Raw genomic sequence first — 15863 nt, forward strand, 5'->3', positions numbered from 1 at the left:
AAATTTTATATCTCACAATCATGAATCACGTCATGTGAGATGTCAACACTCTTATGGGAGCGCAATAAGGTTGAAACTCGGACACTAAGCGAACGAGACACGTCATAATAATAACTCATAAAATAATCATAATGTAGGTATAATAATTTTTTTCATTGGTTTAATTCGTGACAGCTAATTGTCATTTCAAGTTTCATAAGCATGCCTACCCCGGAAGTGTTAAAGATGTCAAATTGCGATAGTCATATTTAAGAACGATATACATAGTAATTGTATATTTTTTGCTGTGGTCGTAAAACATTGACAAATAAATTTTGAGAAATTGAACGTATTCTACTAGCCTGTAGTAAGCATTATCGGAACTGCTTACTTTAGGTATTTAGTATATCGCGTAACGAAAAACTTACTGGTTGGGTGTTCAATAGAAGTTGGATTATATAATAAAAGAACTAAACTTATCTGAATTATCTTGTAATCTAGTGTAGGTATATTATTTAGACTCTAAATATGGTAGGTAGGCTATGCCTATTGGCATCCACATCCACAGTGCGGTTTTCAAGAAGCTTTCTTACGCGTGTAAAACGTACACATACACGTGTGTTACTACAAAGCTGTAGAATGAGCTTCCATGTGCGGTGTTTCCGGGACGATACGACCTTCAAAAAAGCGCGTACACCTTCCTTAAAGGCCGGCAACGCTCCTGTGGTTCTTCTGGTGAAGCAAGAGAATGTGGGCCGCGGTGATCACTTAACACCAGGTGACCCGTACGCTCCTTTTTCATAAAAAAAAGTATCGACGGTCACTTAGTTTGGAGGGTCAATGACTCCGTATAGTTAATGCCTGACCAGTTCTAAAATCTAGTAGAATAAAGCCTAATTGCTTATAGCCTTTTTTATAACTTTGCCCAAATGAGGTTAAAATGATAATTTTGAATTCATTCTAACTCTAAGATTACGGATTTGTGTTACTCAACTCAGCTGACTATTGAATAACGGGAAATTAACTGCAAAACATTTGCATATTTAAAAATATATATACAAGATATTTACTATGTCATCTTGCAACAAATAATAATTGCCAACAGAATTTATAATTTGTTGTTTTTAAAGTGATAGCCCTCACTTCTAGGATTAATACACAAATAAAATTTGAAAAACAAACTTATATGAACGATGCGGGACTCGAACCCATTCTGGACCTCGACCTCTGGCATTCCGTGCTAGTGCTCTAACCAACTGAGCTAACCGTTCGAGTAACAAATTATAAATTCTGTTGACGACTATTATTATGACGACGTTATGCAATAGTCAGCTGAGTAGTGTAACACAAATCCGTGATCTTAGAGTTATAATTAATACAAAATTATCTTATAAATTTCAAATCAAAATCATTTATAAAAAGTGTAAACAGTAAGGGACCTAAATGCAATGGGGTACTCCAGAACTAATGGATTTCCTAGGAGGCGTATCCTGATAGAACTACACATTGGCTTCCATTTTCAATGTAGGACTTCATATACAGCGAAAAAATCTCCGTGTATCCAAAGGTTCCAAAGCTTAAGATGAAAAGCGTGCTATGACAAATTTTGTCAAAGGCTTTAGTGAAATCAGAGTACACGGCCTCTACGCAAGCGCCTTTATAGATGGCGAGAAGAATATCACAGGTAAAAGTCAATAAGTTAGTGTCCACCGAGCAAACCTTGTAAAAAGCGTGTTGATTAGGCCTGGTATGATTTTAAACAGCTTGATAGTTCAACTGATACAAGAATTAATTTTCAAATAAAACACAATATTAGAGAATCTGTATTATACTTACACAGCATTAATCTAAAACTAAACTTGCCACATTTACTCTTAACACAATAAAAGAAATCTTGACTCTCACCGTAACTTATAATTAAATAAAAATTTGTCACATATCATTATACTCCATATATACGGTCATCTAGTCACAGTTACATTACTTATTATCATATAAAAGTGGAATTATCATTTATCTACAAGCACTATTATTACAAATGTAATAAAACTGATCATTTCATTAAAAGTGACCAAACAACATTTATCCATTACTCAATTGCATTGATTTATATACATAAAAAATATCGCCATACGTAAAATTATATTAATTATAGGATCTCTGATTCATCAAACATAATATTTAAATATTGTTAATTTATATGTGCTTTATCAATCCAATGCTGTACTGTACACAAAACAGTATCACATTGGAGATACTACTGCAAAACAATGATCCAACACTATATTGATTAGTTGTGTCACTGCATATACAAAGTTATTATGAAAATATATAAGTGATAGTCTAGACTACTACTGATCTGCGTTCCCCTCTCTCTTCACATCTCTCCCTCACACACAATGTGATGTGTCCTCATGGACCAATCTCATAAATGCTTCAGTCCAGAGTCCAGACACTTATAACACAATCTGAAACAAACACAGTTCGTGTACAATTTATATTACTTCTAATATATCGATGAATTATGGCGCAAACTACTAAGTCTGGCCCTAAATGTTGTTACAATTAAAAATAAACAAAATATTACATTTTAATTTGGATTCTGTCATTTTTATATGATTGTTCATTAAGTTTTCTCAATTTGGCACAGTGATACATTGTACAATATTTTGCGATATTAAAAAGGAGTGGGGTGGTAAAGAGAACCGAATCACTGTAATTGCATCAAACATGCTAGTTTATGATTTATGATCAGTTTTTGAGAGTACAGCTTGCTCTAAACGCCATAATAATTTGGAGTCCGTAAAACAATCCGTACGATTGGTAGTGAAGAATTTATAAACGGAAAGAATACTTGCTTCTATTAACAATTGGCCTCAACGTTTAAAAGACTGTATTGCAGCCAATGGAGACCACTTCGAATACGCCTTTTATATTTCATTTTTTTTTATATTTATTTAAACACTGTAAAAGTAAGAAATGTTATTTGCAATAGAATATTTTTTTCTTTGTTATAGTATTTATGGCAAGAAACCAAAGAATTTAATTTTGTTCAACACATTTCACGTGTATTTACTGTGTTGTACGTGCATTTATAAGTCGCGAGTTGAATGCAGAGTTCGGGAATGCGATAGTGATGTGACCTAATTATAATTGATGACGATAATCATGAGTGTGTCGATAAATTTAAACAATGCTTTAAGTTAACCATTTTAACCTAATAATTAAATCTCTCTAGTTGTTCTGCCTTCCTTCAACAAAATTTAAAATATCGCCATTTCTCCTGCGTGGCGATGAATAAAAACTTATTTTGTTGGGAACGCCAAGGAACTGGGAAGTATTATTATTAAAATTAAAAATAACACGGGACTGCAACTTTAGTATTAACGCGATAACACGGTAAGCGTACGATGACTGTCAACGACGACACATCACTACACTGCAGGCCCGCGAGGCGAGGCGTACGGACAGCTGAGGTAAATGCTGTTGTTGAGTTGTGCATTTCTTGTAGGTAAGAAAATTTAATGCGTCAATTCCACGTCATTTGCAAATAATGTAAACGGGGCAAGAAGTATGGATCATGCCGATCTCAGTTTGCGATTTTCTTCAATGTTGAGTAAAATATGTACTTAAAAAACTCCAGCTTAGCAAAAGGCCTCCTGAGCCTAATAATCAGCCTCGATTCCCACACCTTCGTTCGAAGGTACAGATCTGTGGACTTGTGGTCCTTACGGTTGTGGTTGTTTTGGTGTTACCTTAGCTGGTGAGTAGGGCGATGTTGATCTCCTTGACCATCTTGACGCGGTGCAGCATCTTGGCGAGCGCCTGGCGGCTGAGCGGCTGCGTGGAGTACCACACGGGCGAGTCGGGCACGCAAGACCGCTCCGGCTGCAGGTAGAACACGTCGTTCCGGGTCCGGACTGACTCCGGGCTGAGAAATTACAATTAAGATATTTACTACCCGATTACATTATCTCTGGACCTAACGTCGAGTCGTCGATTTGTAACGGTGTGCGAAACAAGCATCACTAAGATTATATAATTAATAAATAAACGATTTATTTTTTCAGTATAAGAGATATATATTAAGATGTTATGCACGGACGAGTAAAAAAGCAAGGACTCCGTGTCACCTACATAACGATGAAGCATCAAAACAAGCCAGTTAACGTGTAAATACATAGCCCCAAGCACAAACTTACACGAATATATGCCAATCAGCCGCCATTATGACATCTGCCATCGTCTGTGACGGACAGTAACATCCAGTGTGGCCGGTAAATAAACAAGGATTTTACCAGAAAAATTGGGTAATCCATGTAATGGTGTTCTAAGTAGATAAATCATTATTATCTGTTTCAAGATGCAGTGATTTATGATGCAAGTATGTCTTAACCAATATTCTTTTAAAGCAGTGTGGAACACTATATATAGTGTATTGAATATGACTAATAATGGGACATATTTTTTGTTAGCTGGTATCCCCTGTAACGGCACACACACTTTAGGTTCTTCACTATTTAATATCACGGCGCGGAGTCCTCCTTTTTTTACTCGTCCGTAATGTTGTTGTGTTGCTGATTATGATTATTATGAAAATCAATGAAAGAATCTGGATTAAGTAAAAAAAGGTATTTACTTTTCTAGCAATATTATTATAGCGACACAGAACAACAGAAACTGCAGAGCTTTTAACAACAAAAGTCAAAACGTAACAATGAAAACTTCAAACGCAAAACTGTGATTGCACGAAAATATCACGACATGTACACAACGGTAATGCAACTGCAAACCGTACTGACGCAACAGAACACGCTCGTCCGAGGGGGTGAAAGGGGAACGGGAGGGGGCTTCACGATCCAGTGAGTTCCGGAGATCATGTGACCGTATAGAATAAGCAATTTAATATTTTAGTTTAGTTTTTATTTAATGGTAAAATTAACCAACCCCCGGTATCGCGCCCTACTCCTATTGTAACAAATTAACCACTAAATGTTTGAATTTGTTATGGGCTTTTATTGTTACTCTTTGCCAGCGAAGAAACAGTGCTTCAGCACTTGTGAATTTGTGAAATTAGTTCACACATAATGTGCAAAAATCTATTCAATAATGAATATGGATTTCATTGATTAATGCGATTGTTACACATTTAAATGAAACACTTTTTAAAGGATTAAAATTTCGGAATAATTACACGCATTTACTGAAATATGAGGGCTCCATCGGTATTGATATTATAATTATGTATAGAATAGAAATATATATTTATTTATCATAAGAAGTGACAATAACATACCAAATTGCAACAACAATCGGTTAACTATAAGAACTAGAGTATTATCTCTACAATTTTAGGTGACCTGCACAGAATCAATCAGGAACCATGCTTTATTATCTTCAATATAATCTGCTATAGTATACCCTTCTATGTCTTTTGTGTCTCATTCGAAATATTATAAATAAACCAGAACACCATAATAGCCAAAACCAATATTTAAAAAAACCATTAACTCTTTAAAAAAGTGACTATTTTTCTAATGAACACTTTTTTATGAAAATAAGAGATTAGACGAGAAGGACGTTCAGCTAATGGTAATTTATACGCCCAAAAATTATGAGTGGTACTACAATTCCTTGAGACGTAAGATGTTAGGTCAGGCGCCCTTCAGAATGAAACAGAATAGTGTTTACACATTACTGCTTCACGCCAGAAATAGGAGAATACTTTTATTAGAGCAAAAAAAAATTTGAATGCCTGCACCTCTGTTGTTCATTGCTATTCCCTTACGAGATGATTGTGATAATTTAAATAAATAAATATTAGCTCGGAGAGCCGTCACGCCTATGTCGCAACAGAAAGGGGAAAGACAGCTTGAACGTTAGAAGAATAATTTGAATTGTTTATAATAAAATCGTTTATAATTGTTTATAATTATAATAAAATAAACAATACTCACCATTTCGATATATAAAACTCGTACAATTTAACAGGACACCTCAGTGGGTTTTCTTCATTCTCTTGTTGCTCATAAACCTTCTTTTTTCTTGAATTTGCTTCTGCAAAAGAAATAATAGTATAAGTAGATCCATTTACGGTCAAAAGTCCTATAACATAAAACAATGGTCAAGTGGGAGTTTGATGAAATAAAAAAAAATGAGAAAAAATTAGTTTACATAACAGAATATTATTTAATGCTGGGTAGGCTGGGAGAAAAAGAGTGGGAGGCTTTTAAAGCGAAGGTACACATTTCGCTCGCTTCTCTATAACCATTCGACTAAAGTATGTCATATGCTCATATTTGGGCTGTAGATATAACGCACGAGTTGAATGCAGAGTACATGAATGCGATAGTGATGTGACCTTACACAATTGATGGCCATAATCATGAGTGTGTCGATAAATTTAAACAACGCTTGAAGTTTACCATTTTACACGAGGTTAAAATAATTTAATAGTCATAATTTAAGCCAATTAATTTAATCTAAAATTTGTTGTTCTGCCTTTCTTCAACGTGGTTGCCGATGACTAAAAATATCGTTTTTTTGGAACGCAACCTGCAATCTTTAAAAGAGCAGTTCTTGTATATATATAATCTGAATCTCGGAAACGGCTCTAACGATTTTCATAAAATTTAGTATATTTAGTATACAGGAGATTTGGAGGGCGATAAATCGATCTTGCTAGGTTTCAATAAAAAAAAAACGTTTTAATGAGAAACAGCTACAGCTACTATTAGAATACAAAGTTAAATTCCGCCCCTATATACAAGACTATAATAGCTCAGATGGGACATTGGGTGATACGGAAAGCAGAAGAGCCCGATTTGAATCCAGATGTCCTATTATTTTTTTTTGTTCCAGTTTTGTACATTCTTAAAAATCCGAGGAAGGTTAGGTCGTCCGGATATTTAAAATGAAAAAATATAACACGGGACTGCAACTTTAGTATTAACGCGATAACACGGTAAGCGACGACAACAGCACAGCACTACACTACAGGCGCGCGAGGGAGGCGTGCGGACAGCGGGGGGAGATGCTTCCGCTCTTTACCCCAGGCCCGACTGCATTCAACTCACGCGATATCTGTATATTGACAAAACCTAATACAGAAATTACTGTTATAGCTATTAACAGGTTTATCGTGAGAAGTGTCTCCTTGAAAAGCATGTTGTTAGATGGTGTTATACCTAGAGCCGACTGTGGCGGGTAAAACCGCAGCAGTACGTTTCTGGCCCCAGGGATCTTGGCTTGTCCAGGCTGGTTGGGGTTTCGCTTCCAGTGCTTCATAATGTGCGAGAAGGATAGCTGCATGTGTTCGTCCACCGTCTGAAATAGAAAGTTTACGGTGGTTAAATAAAAAGAACCATTTTGTAATAGGAAAGTATTATATTTGAGATAAAAACATAAATATGCATGAGACCATACTATATTCAAATCAAATCAAAATCACTTTATTTATGTACGTCACGGTAATGATAATTATGAATGTCAAAAAAAAATATCTTATTGAATCCACTATGAATGAGAAGAAGTAGCAAGAAACTCATCGCCTTTCTTTTAAATCAAGATTTACATTTTCATTGTTTTACAAATCACTTTAATTACAATATAATATGTAAAGTGATGCAACAAACATACTCAAACGTCAAGTAGTCAACATGAGTAAGTCAAAAAAGTAAATGTATAATAATACAAAACAAAAGTTATTGAGCACAGTAGCTGCATCATCCACACACACCGTAAATAAATAAAGGTATACTGTGAGCATTTTATTTATTACATTGATTTAGCTAGCCGGAACAGAAAGGGAAGAATTGACATTTACAGATAGCACACACTAAAAATTTATACAATGTATAAGGCTTAAGGCTATAAGGCATATATACTTCTGTACGACGGTTAACGGCAAATGTAGCTGGTATTTGTTGCAATGAGCTACCATAAATTATGTCATTATGAGGATTAAGGCCATATTTAAGTGAAACTCATCAATGCAGTCCATGCAGAGCCAAAACTACGAAATATTAACAGTGGATTCATTTTAAGGCCTGGAAAGCAATAAGTATTTGGGAGAAATCGACCTCTGAAGGGTTAAACAACGTAGAAAGATTGTTTTAAAATTCTATGACTTCAGTATACGTTTGCACAAAAACTACTATAGTGTTAGCCCGGCCCCCACTTCCGTTATGCGACATACCGACCGTTTTAGTTAAACCCTGCAGTGAGAGTGCATGAGTAGTTTTTTTTTATGGAATAGGAGGACAAACGAGCATACGGGTCACATGGTGTTAAGTGATCACCGCCGCCCACATTCTCTTGCAACACCAGAGGAATCACAAGAGCGTTGCCGGCCTTTAAGGAAGGTGTACGCGCTTATTTTGAAGGTACCCATGTCGTATCGTCCCGGAAACACCGCACAAGGAAGCTCATTCCACAGCTTCGTAGTACAAGGAAGAAAGCTCCTTGAAAACCGCACTGTGGAGGACCGCCACACATCGCCGATGGTGGGGATGATATCCTAACTTGTGGCGTGTCTTGCGATTTGCCTTTTGTTCTCGAAGCCTTGATTGGAGCGTAGCGTGTCATGCCGCCCGCTATTGAGAACTTAACTGTTCGTTATAAAGTTGAGTATTGTTTACTAATTAATATAATATGTCGCAGAATTAGAATATTATTACAGCGATATTGCCTGTATGATATATATATATATATATATTCTATGGCGAACGTCATCTGTCAAATACAGTTTGAAGCTGTCACTCTCACTGTCACGCTCGTGCGTACGTTCAGTGTCTGTGACATGATTGAATTAAGATATTATATATTAATAGAGTAATTCGCAAAGGCTTTACATTAAAATCACGTTATAACGATACGCTACTTTTAAAATGGCTATTTTTTTACGCTATAATATATTAGTTCGCTTCGTAGAACGACACATTGCAGAATGAATTATTGCTTTGTAACCATTTTAATTGGTAATTAATCGATTTGAAACATAGAACTTTCGTACTCTTTACACGCTTAGGACTGACTAAAATTATTATTTATGATAAAACATTATATTATATTAAATTATATATTTTTTCAATTTATCTACTCTATTTAAATTAAATTCATCTATTATAAAAATTACTTTTATTTATAAAAAATCAATTACCAATTCAAAATCACTCATAAACGCATAATAATATTCTTTATACTAATAATACCTAATCATTAAATAAAATACGTCATAAGAAGTCGAGCGAGCCGTAAGCGGCAACAAAATACAAATAATATAACAATATATTATATAGAATATAGTTATAACCACAATATATCAATATATTTAAACAATAAATAATCTAACGCGTTGCATATCCGAACAAAATATATTCGATTGTCGATTATATTTACTATAACAACTAGACTTTCATTTGAATTTAGTTCTTATGCACTTCCACATAGAGCATAATGTGGCAGGTGACAAAAATCGCGTATCGCATAAATGACTTTCATTTGAATTTAGTTTTTATGCAATCCTCTTACAGCATAATTTGACAGGTGATAAAAATCGCGTATCGCATAAATATTAAATGACTTTCATTTGAATTTAGTTCTTATACAATCCTCTTAGAGCATAATTTGGCAGGTGACAAAAATCGCGCACAGCATAAATATTAAATAACGCTTGCTAGTTTAAAGTTTTTTTTATCAGCTATCTAATATAACGAGCACATATATCTAGTTATTATTGTCTATCAGAAGAGCACTCATTGACTTAAAACAACATGATGGATACCAACAACTTGACGCCCGATTTTAATCGAAACATATCTGACATACATATATCTAAACAGACGGTCTCTCATAAAATGTAATTTATAATGTAACAGTACTGTGTTTCCATCTGAAGGGTGCCGTAGCCGTAGCTAGTGAAATTACTGGACAAATGAGACTTAACATCTTATGTCTCAAGGTGACGAGCGCAATTGTATCAGAATTTTTGTTTTTTTCAATAATCCTGAGCAGCACTGCATTGTAATGGGTATCAATTACCAACAGCTGAACGTCCTGCTCGTCTCGGCCCGTATTTTCATAAAAAAAATTAATACGGAACGGTGGCAGGCCATGTGACTCACCCGTGCTACCAGCACTGTTATTACCTACTGTATTAACCTACCTGTTGTAACTTAATCATTTCTATCATATATTATTAATAAATGTATTAACAATTTAATTTTAATTGTAGACGATAACTATATTACTAACATGCCGGACAAATTGCTGTCGTTTTTGGCCTATTATACGTATAAATAAAATTGGAGTATCTGTTTGTAATATTGAAATAATCATGTTTTACTACATGTATATGAATATATTGTATACACCAAAATAGTATTTATTACAATTTTTATCTGTCTGTCTGTCAATTTGTTCCGGCTAATCTCTGTAACGGTTGGACCGATTTTGACTTTGGGACTTTTATTGGAAAGTAGTTGAAGTAATAAGTAGTAACTTAGGCTACGTTTATTTTAGAAAAATTCTTTCATTGTACAAAAATAAAGTAATGTTGCAATGTCCATGGGTCAGCTAGTATTTAAATAAATTTTAAATATATATTCCATAATAAATAAATATAAATTACATAGCACGTGGTAAATAAGTACAGCGCCAATTGCCAGCTTTGTCATTGTAACACAGATTAATCAAGTTAAATTTGTAACCAAAATTTATAAACCATGTGGGACTTATTGTGATACGCCACTCGAACAGTTGACTCAGTTGGTAAGAGTGCTCGGACGAAACCCGAGAGGTTTGGTACATCAAATTTTGGTTACAAAATAAGAAATTGTAATACAGATCACTAAGTTTAATATTGTAACGAATTAGTTCATAGAAACACTGTGCAAAGTGCGGTAACATAACACGTACATAATAGTACTTACTCGTTTACTAATAGTGATACTAGAAATAAGGGATTGCTTGTAATTAATTCTAGTAGGCTTCATAAGATACATAATAGTTTTAAGGGTAAATGTATACAATTTTATAATTAAGTCCCAGCCACTGTTCAGGCATTATCTATAAATAAATTTAAAAGTTTTATAAAAATATATTTTATAAAAATAGCTATGTCGTAAATCATATTACTCCACAGCTGAATATCTAAGTGATCGGTCAGCCTGGGACTAGATTATGATTATTTTATAGCAATAGCAATGACAGTACAATAGTGTATATTTTTTATTAAAAGGAGCTCAAAAAAGAATACTGGGAGTTTCTTGCGCTGCTTCTTTTCTCTCTCAGAGCGCAATTTGTTTCCGAAGCGGTAGTAGTATCTAGTATATTAAAAATGATATCAAAAAGATTTCTAAAGGAATCAATTTTGAGAAAACAAATGCCTTTTATGCCTTTTTATGGTTTTAAATATGTACGTGTTATGTTACTAAGTCACAAGACTCACCACCAAGTTGAAGTGCTTCGTGTTGAAGAACATGAGAGTAGAGAGAAGCACGTGCGGCGAGTGCGCGCCCAGTTGCTTACTCTCCCAGAGGTGTTCCTCCTCCACTCGAGTTACAATGTACTCTGAAAGTAAATATAAATTCGTTCAATTATTTTTTTTGGAAAAGGAGGACAAGCCATAACCCATATCATATCGTCCTGGAAACACTGCACAAGGCAGCTCATGTCACAGCTTTGTGATCGCCAATATCCAGATGGTGGGGATGATATCCTAATTTGTAGTGTGTCGTGCGAAGGTGGAATTCGGAGAGACAGATCTTCAGAACACTCCCCGTGACATATGCGATAGAAGACAAGTATAGTAGACACAGCGTGGTGTTCAATGGTGTACGCGCTTTTTTGAAGGTACCCGTGTCGTATCTTCCCAGAAACAGCGCACAAGGAAGCTCATTCCATAGCTTTGTAGTACGTGAAAGAAAGCTCCTTGAAAAGCGCACAGTAGAGGACTGCCACACATCCAGATAGTGAGGATGATATAATATAGTCATATCATATATTCATTACACAATATTACATTTTTGTCTTATAATATTTAAAACACATGACAAACTTACGTGAATCGTTGTATAATACGGAGAACTTCCTAGCAACCTCGTCCAAACAGTCCGTAAACTTTTCATAGTATGGATCCGTGAATATGTTGTCTATTCTGCCATTCTCAAAGAGGTATTGCTGTATACCTGCAAAACAACGATTATTTGCATTAGCAACCTGGCGTAGAAATTTCAATTAGATAGTTCTGGAAATATTTGGTTGCATTGAGATTAGATTATGGTATTCCATTGGTTCACTGTAGGAATATACTGGAGGTATTATTGAATGCCCAAAGCGGCGTCTTTTTCAGCCGTCATGCAGATTTTTTTTATTTTATAGTATTTTCTTTGATTTTTGACACATTTAAAGGATTAAAACGCGTGTAATTGTAACTGTGTTTTTACATTACATTTTTTCGTAAAAGTCACATTTTTATTTTAGTCAACCTGATGTTTCAAGACCTTTCCAGATCTCGTTTTCAGGTAGACTGACGAAATCGAATGTAAAATCACAGTTACAATTACACGCGTTTAAATCCTTTAAAAGTGGTTTATTTTTATTTAATAATAAAAAGGGACGAGACGAGCAGGACTTCCCGATATATGTGAGTATGAATGATCAGTTACCTAAGACTAAATAGTAGATGGTATCTGGCGCGTACTCGCTGCCGTTTGGTTTGCGGACCTCCTTCACGAACAGACACAGCGAGTAGTTGAGCTCGTCCGCCGTCAGCTGCAGGATCTCCGACTTGAACGGCTTCCGGCGCACGGAGCTCTTCTCAATCTCCGCGTTTTTCGTCATCACCCATTGCTTCCACGCGTTCACGCCAAATGTATACTGAAATGGAATAGATGAATAAAATTTAATATCATTAGCTGATAATAATGCCCGGTTCACATTATTCCAGTCCAACGCTAGAATGCTACTAGAATAATGTGAACTTGCACTGAAATGTAACATTCCAGTGATCAATCCAATCCACTTAACTGGATTATTTTTCATTCAAGCTCGCCAAATCCAGTGCCATTGATTATACGTTGAACATTGTATTTTTTTCTGGAATTCTAAAGGTAATTCCTCACAATGAATTTAACTGAAAATCAAACTCTTCAGTTTGTTTCTTTGCACAGAGAATATGTGTTTTTATGGGAATTTATGTTTATCACTTTGGAATTCTATAAACGCAAACCGTGTAATTAATAAATTTGTTCCAAATTATTAACATGTTGCCTTTTAAACCTTTGACACTATAAAATAACATGGGAGAATTAATTTTAAACTTGGAGTAACTGTACACGCCCTGCAAAAAAATTGTGAGGATCAGAAGTTGTAATAGTTAGAGGATGTGCCTCTCGTATTTTTCTTTTTAGTTCTTTTTCCACTCATCAGTTACTACTTCTAAAAATAATAATTGAACAGTTTTAAAGCAATGTCTAAACTATCCAAATGTTTTGAGTTTTCTTTAGGGTAAATTCTGCCAATATTTGTCTTTAAACAATTCGACACGTGTTTCTCCTCTATACGAGGCACCCTCAGGAGATGTTGACACGCCAGACTCTGCCACGAGACTGGAATTAACACTAGAGAAAATTCAAAACATTTGGATAATTATGGATTTACGTAAAGTAACGCCTACTTTAATAAATGTCTTTTCTTGAAGGCATTGTCACTACTGTTACAGCTTTTTAATGACTTTAATAATTTATTGAGATCTGTTCGAGTATCCAGCAAATAATTATTTTAATGGTGTAATTTAGGTCGATTACCTATTCGCCCGATCCGCAAACTTACCGCGTAACGCGGTCGTTGCGTCGGCCACCCCGTAGCGAACAGTTTACTCACAGCAGCGACCGAGTGCACGCATTCATTATATCAGCTCATATATAGCCTTAATTTAGTAGTATGCGCAGTTTAATAAAGTTAAAGTTACCACAGTTATTCTCTATCTAGTAGCGAACTAATACAGTCCATTTACAGCCGTTCTCAATATTCAGTCTTTGGCTTAGCTGAGATATAATAAGATTAATAAAAGATAATCGTAATTATCGTTGACTTTTCTGTCCCAATAAACTTATCGACGGTAACTAACCTTATTCGTACACGCTGTTTGTCAATGGAACGACGTATAGATTACCAGCGATAGAAGTTTGTATGGAAATTGCAATTCACGTGACCGATATGCCAATATAACGCGATAAGAATCCTATTAAAATTATAAATGTGAAAGTTTGTATATCTGGATGTATGTTTGAACTTTTTTAACGCAAATACTACGGAATGGATTTTGATGAAATTTTGCAATAATATAGCTTACACACCAGAATAACATATAGGCTATAATTTATAAAAATATTGTGTGAATTATCTATATATTGAAATAAAATTGGAGTGTCTGTTTGTAATATTGAAATAACCATTTTTTACTTAATGTATATTATGAATACATATACATACACATACACAAAAATAACATTTTTAACAATTTTTGTCTGTCTGTCTGTTTGTTCCGTCTAATCCGGCGACTTTTATTGGCAGGTAGCTGATGTAATAATGAGTAACTTAGGCTACGTTTATTTTAGAAAAATAAAGCAATGTCCAAGAAAAACAACGTTTGCCGGGTCAGCTAGTGGCTTATAAAGCTAATAGCTGACATTAGAATATTTGTTGATTGTATATTGGCAACGGCCGTAAGTAGTACGTAAACCGTACGAGACCCCTGGACACTGTTCCCAACTTAGGGGTTTTCCCTTCAAATTTAGGGGAAAAAAATGTGTGATGGGATTTTTTTAGGGGTGTAATATTTTTAGGGGTATTTTTTTAGGGATTTTTATTACTTCAAATATATTTTTTTTATTTCAAATTAAGCAAATAAAGGAGTAATAATATAGGCCCTAGGATAATCTAATTTAGCTTTATTTAATTGATAAATAAATAATTTAAAAAAATTATATTACTGAATGAAATTTTTTATTGATTGCTTAAAATTTATTGTTTGTTTAATAATATTTTATTATTTTAACGTATTATTTATTTAAAAATATTTCATTTATTATTTTATAAATAATAAAAAAATCTAGGGGAATTTCTAGAAATTGTAGAGATTTTAGGGGTTTTTGATCGGGGCTTTAGGGAGATAAATTTTTGAGAGTTGGGAACACTGCCCCTGGATGTGAATTACCTTGAGGCACATGTTCGCGTCGGGTTTCTCTGCGGGCTCGCGCGGCGGTTCCGGCGGCGGTGGCTGCGGGTCGCGACGACGCTTAGCTCGCGAGGCCCGCGGGGGAGTGGGGGCGGCGGGGGGAGCCGGCGGCACACGCTTGCGAGCGGGGGCGCCTCTCAGTGCCGCGGCACGCTGCTCCAGCATCATCATGTGGTGGTGGTGCATGCCTTCGTTCTCGAGCCCTGGAGTAAGACAACATTTATTTCAGGACCCTATATGCGAAATCTCTCTATACGAAAATAAGGGACGAGACTGGTCTGGGCGACTTCTTGGAGGAGCTTGGCTGGTTCGAGTAGTCTCTACCGCCGTCGCGCGCAAAATAGGCGCATATAACGTGGAGTTACGGAAACCACCCGAGTAAAGAAGAAAAAGGGACGAGACGAGCGAGACGTTCAGCTAATGGTAATTTAATTATAATATAATAAGCTCTGCCCATTACAATGCAGTGCCGCTTCCGAGAAATCCCGAGCGGCACTACAAATACGCTCGTCACCTTAAGACATAAGATGTTAAGTCTCATTTGCCCACTAATTTCACTAGCTACGACGCCCTTCAGACCGAAACACAGTAATGCTTATATATGACTGCTTCACGGCAGAAATAGGTGCTGTTATGGTACCCA

The 15863-nt window shown here is 35.4% G+C and overlaps 1 protein-coding gene across 4 annotated transcripts in view; it reads right to left on the reverse strand.

The window, feature by feature from the left end:
• Positions 1-1791: 1791 nt before the first annotated feature.
• Positions 1792-15863, reverse strand: part of LOC126971592 (zinc finger MYM-type protein 4) — a 42476-nt gene continuing 28404 nt past the window's right edge. For 3 of the 4 annotated variants that reach the window (XM_050817939.1, XM_050817919.1, XM_050817928.1), the window contains exons 13-20: positions 15200-15423; positions 12648-12858; positions 12042-12167; positions 11429-11550; positions 7167-7305; positions 5937-6036; positions 3735-3910; positions 1792-2447 (exon numbers count right to left, since the gene is read on the reverse strand). In XM_050817939.1, coding sequence (XP_050673896.1) covers positions 3736-3910; positions 5937-6036; positions 7167-7305; positions 11429-11550; positions 12042-12167; positions 12648-12858; positions 15200-15423 — 1097 coding nt within the window. In that variant the 3' untranslated portion in view covers positions 1792-2447; position 3735. Of the gene's footprint in view, positions 2448-3734; positions 3911-5932; positions 6037-7166; positions 7306-11428; positions 11551-12041; positions 12168-12647; positions 12859-15199; positions 15424-15863 lie in introns of those variants that run through there. The other variant, XM_050817949.1, reaches the window with a different exon arrangement.

This window comes from Leptidea sinapis, chromosome 2 (genome assembly GCF_905404315.1).
Source record: "Leptidea sinapis chromosome 2, ilLepSina1.1, whole genome shotgun sequence".
Taxonomy (NCBI): domain Eukaryota; kingdom Metazoa; phylum Arthropoda; class Insecta; order Lepidoptera; family Pieridae; genus Leptidea; species Leptidea sinapis.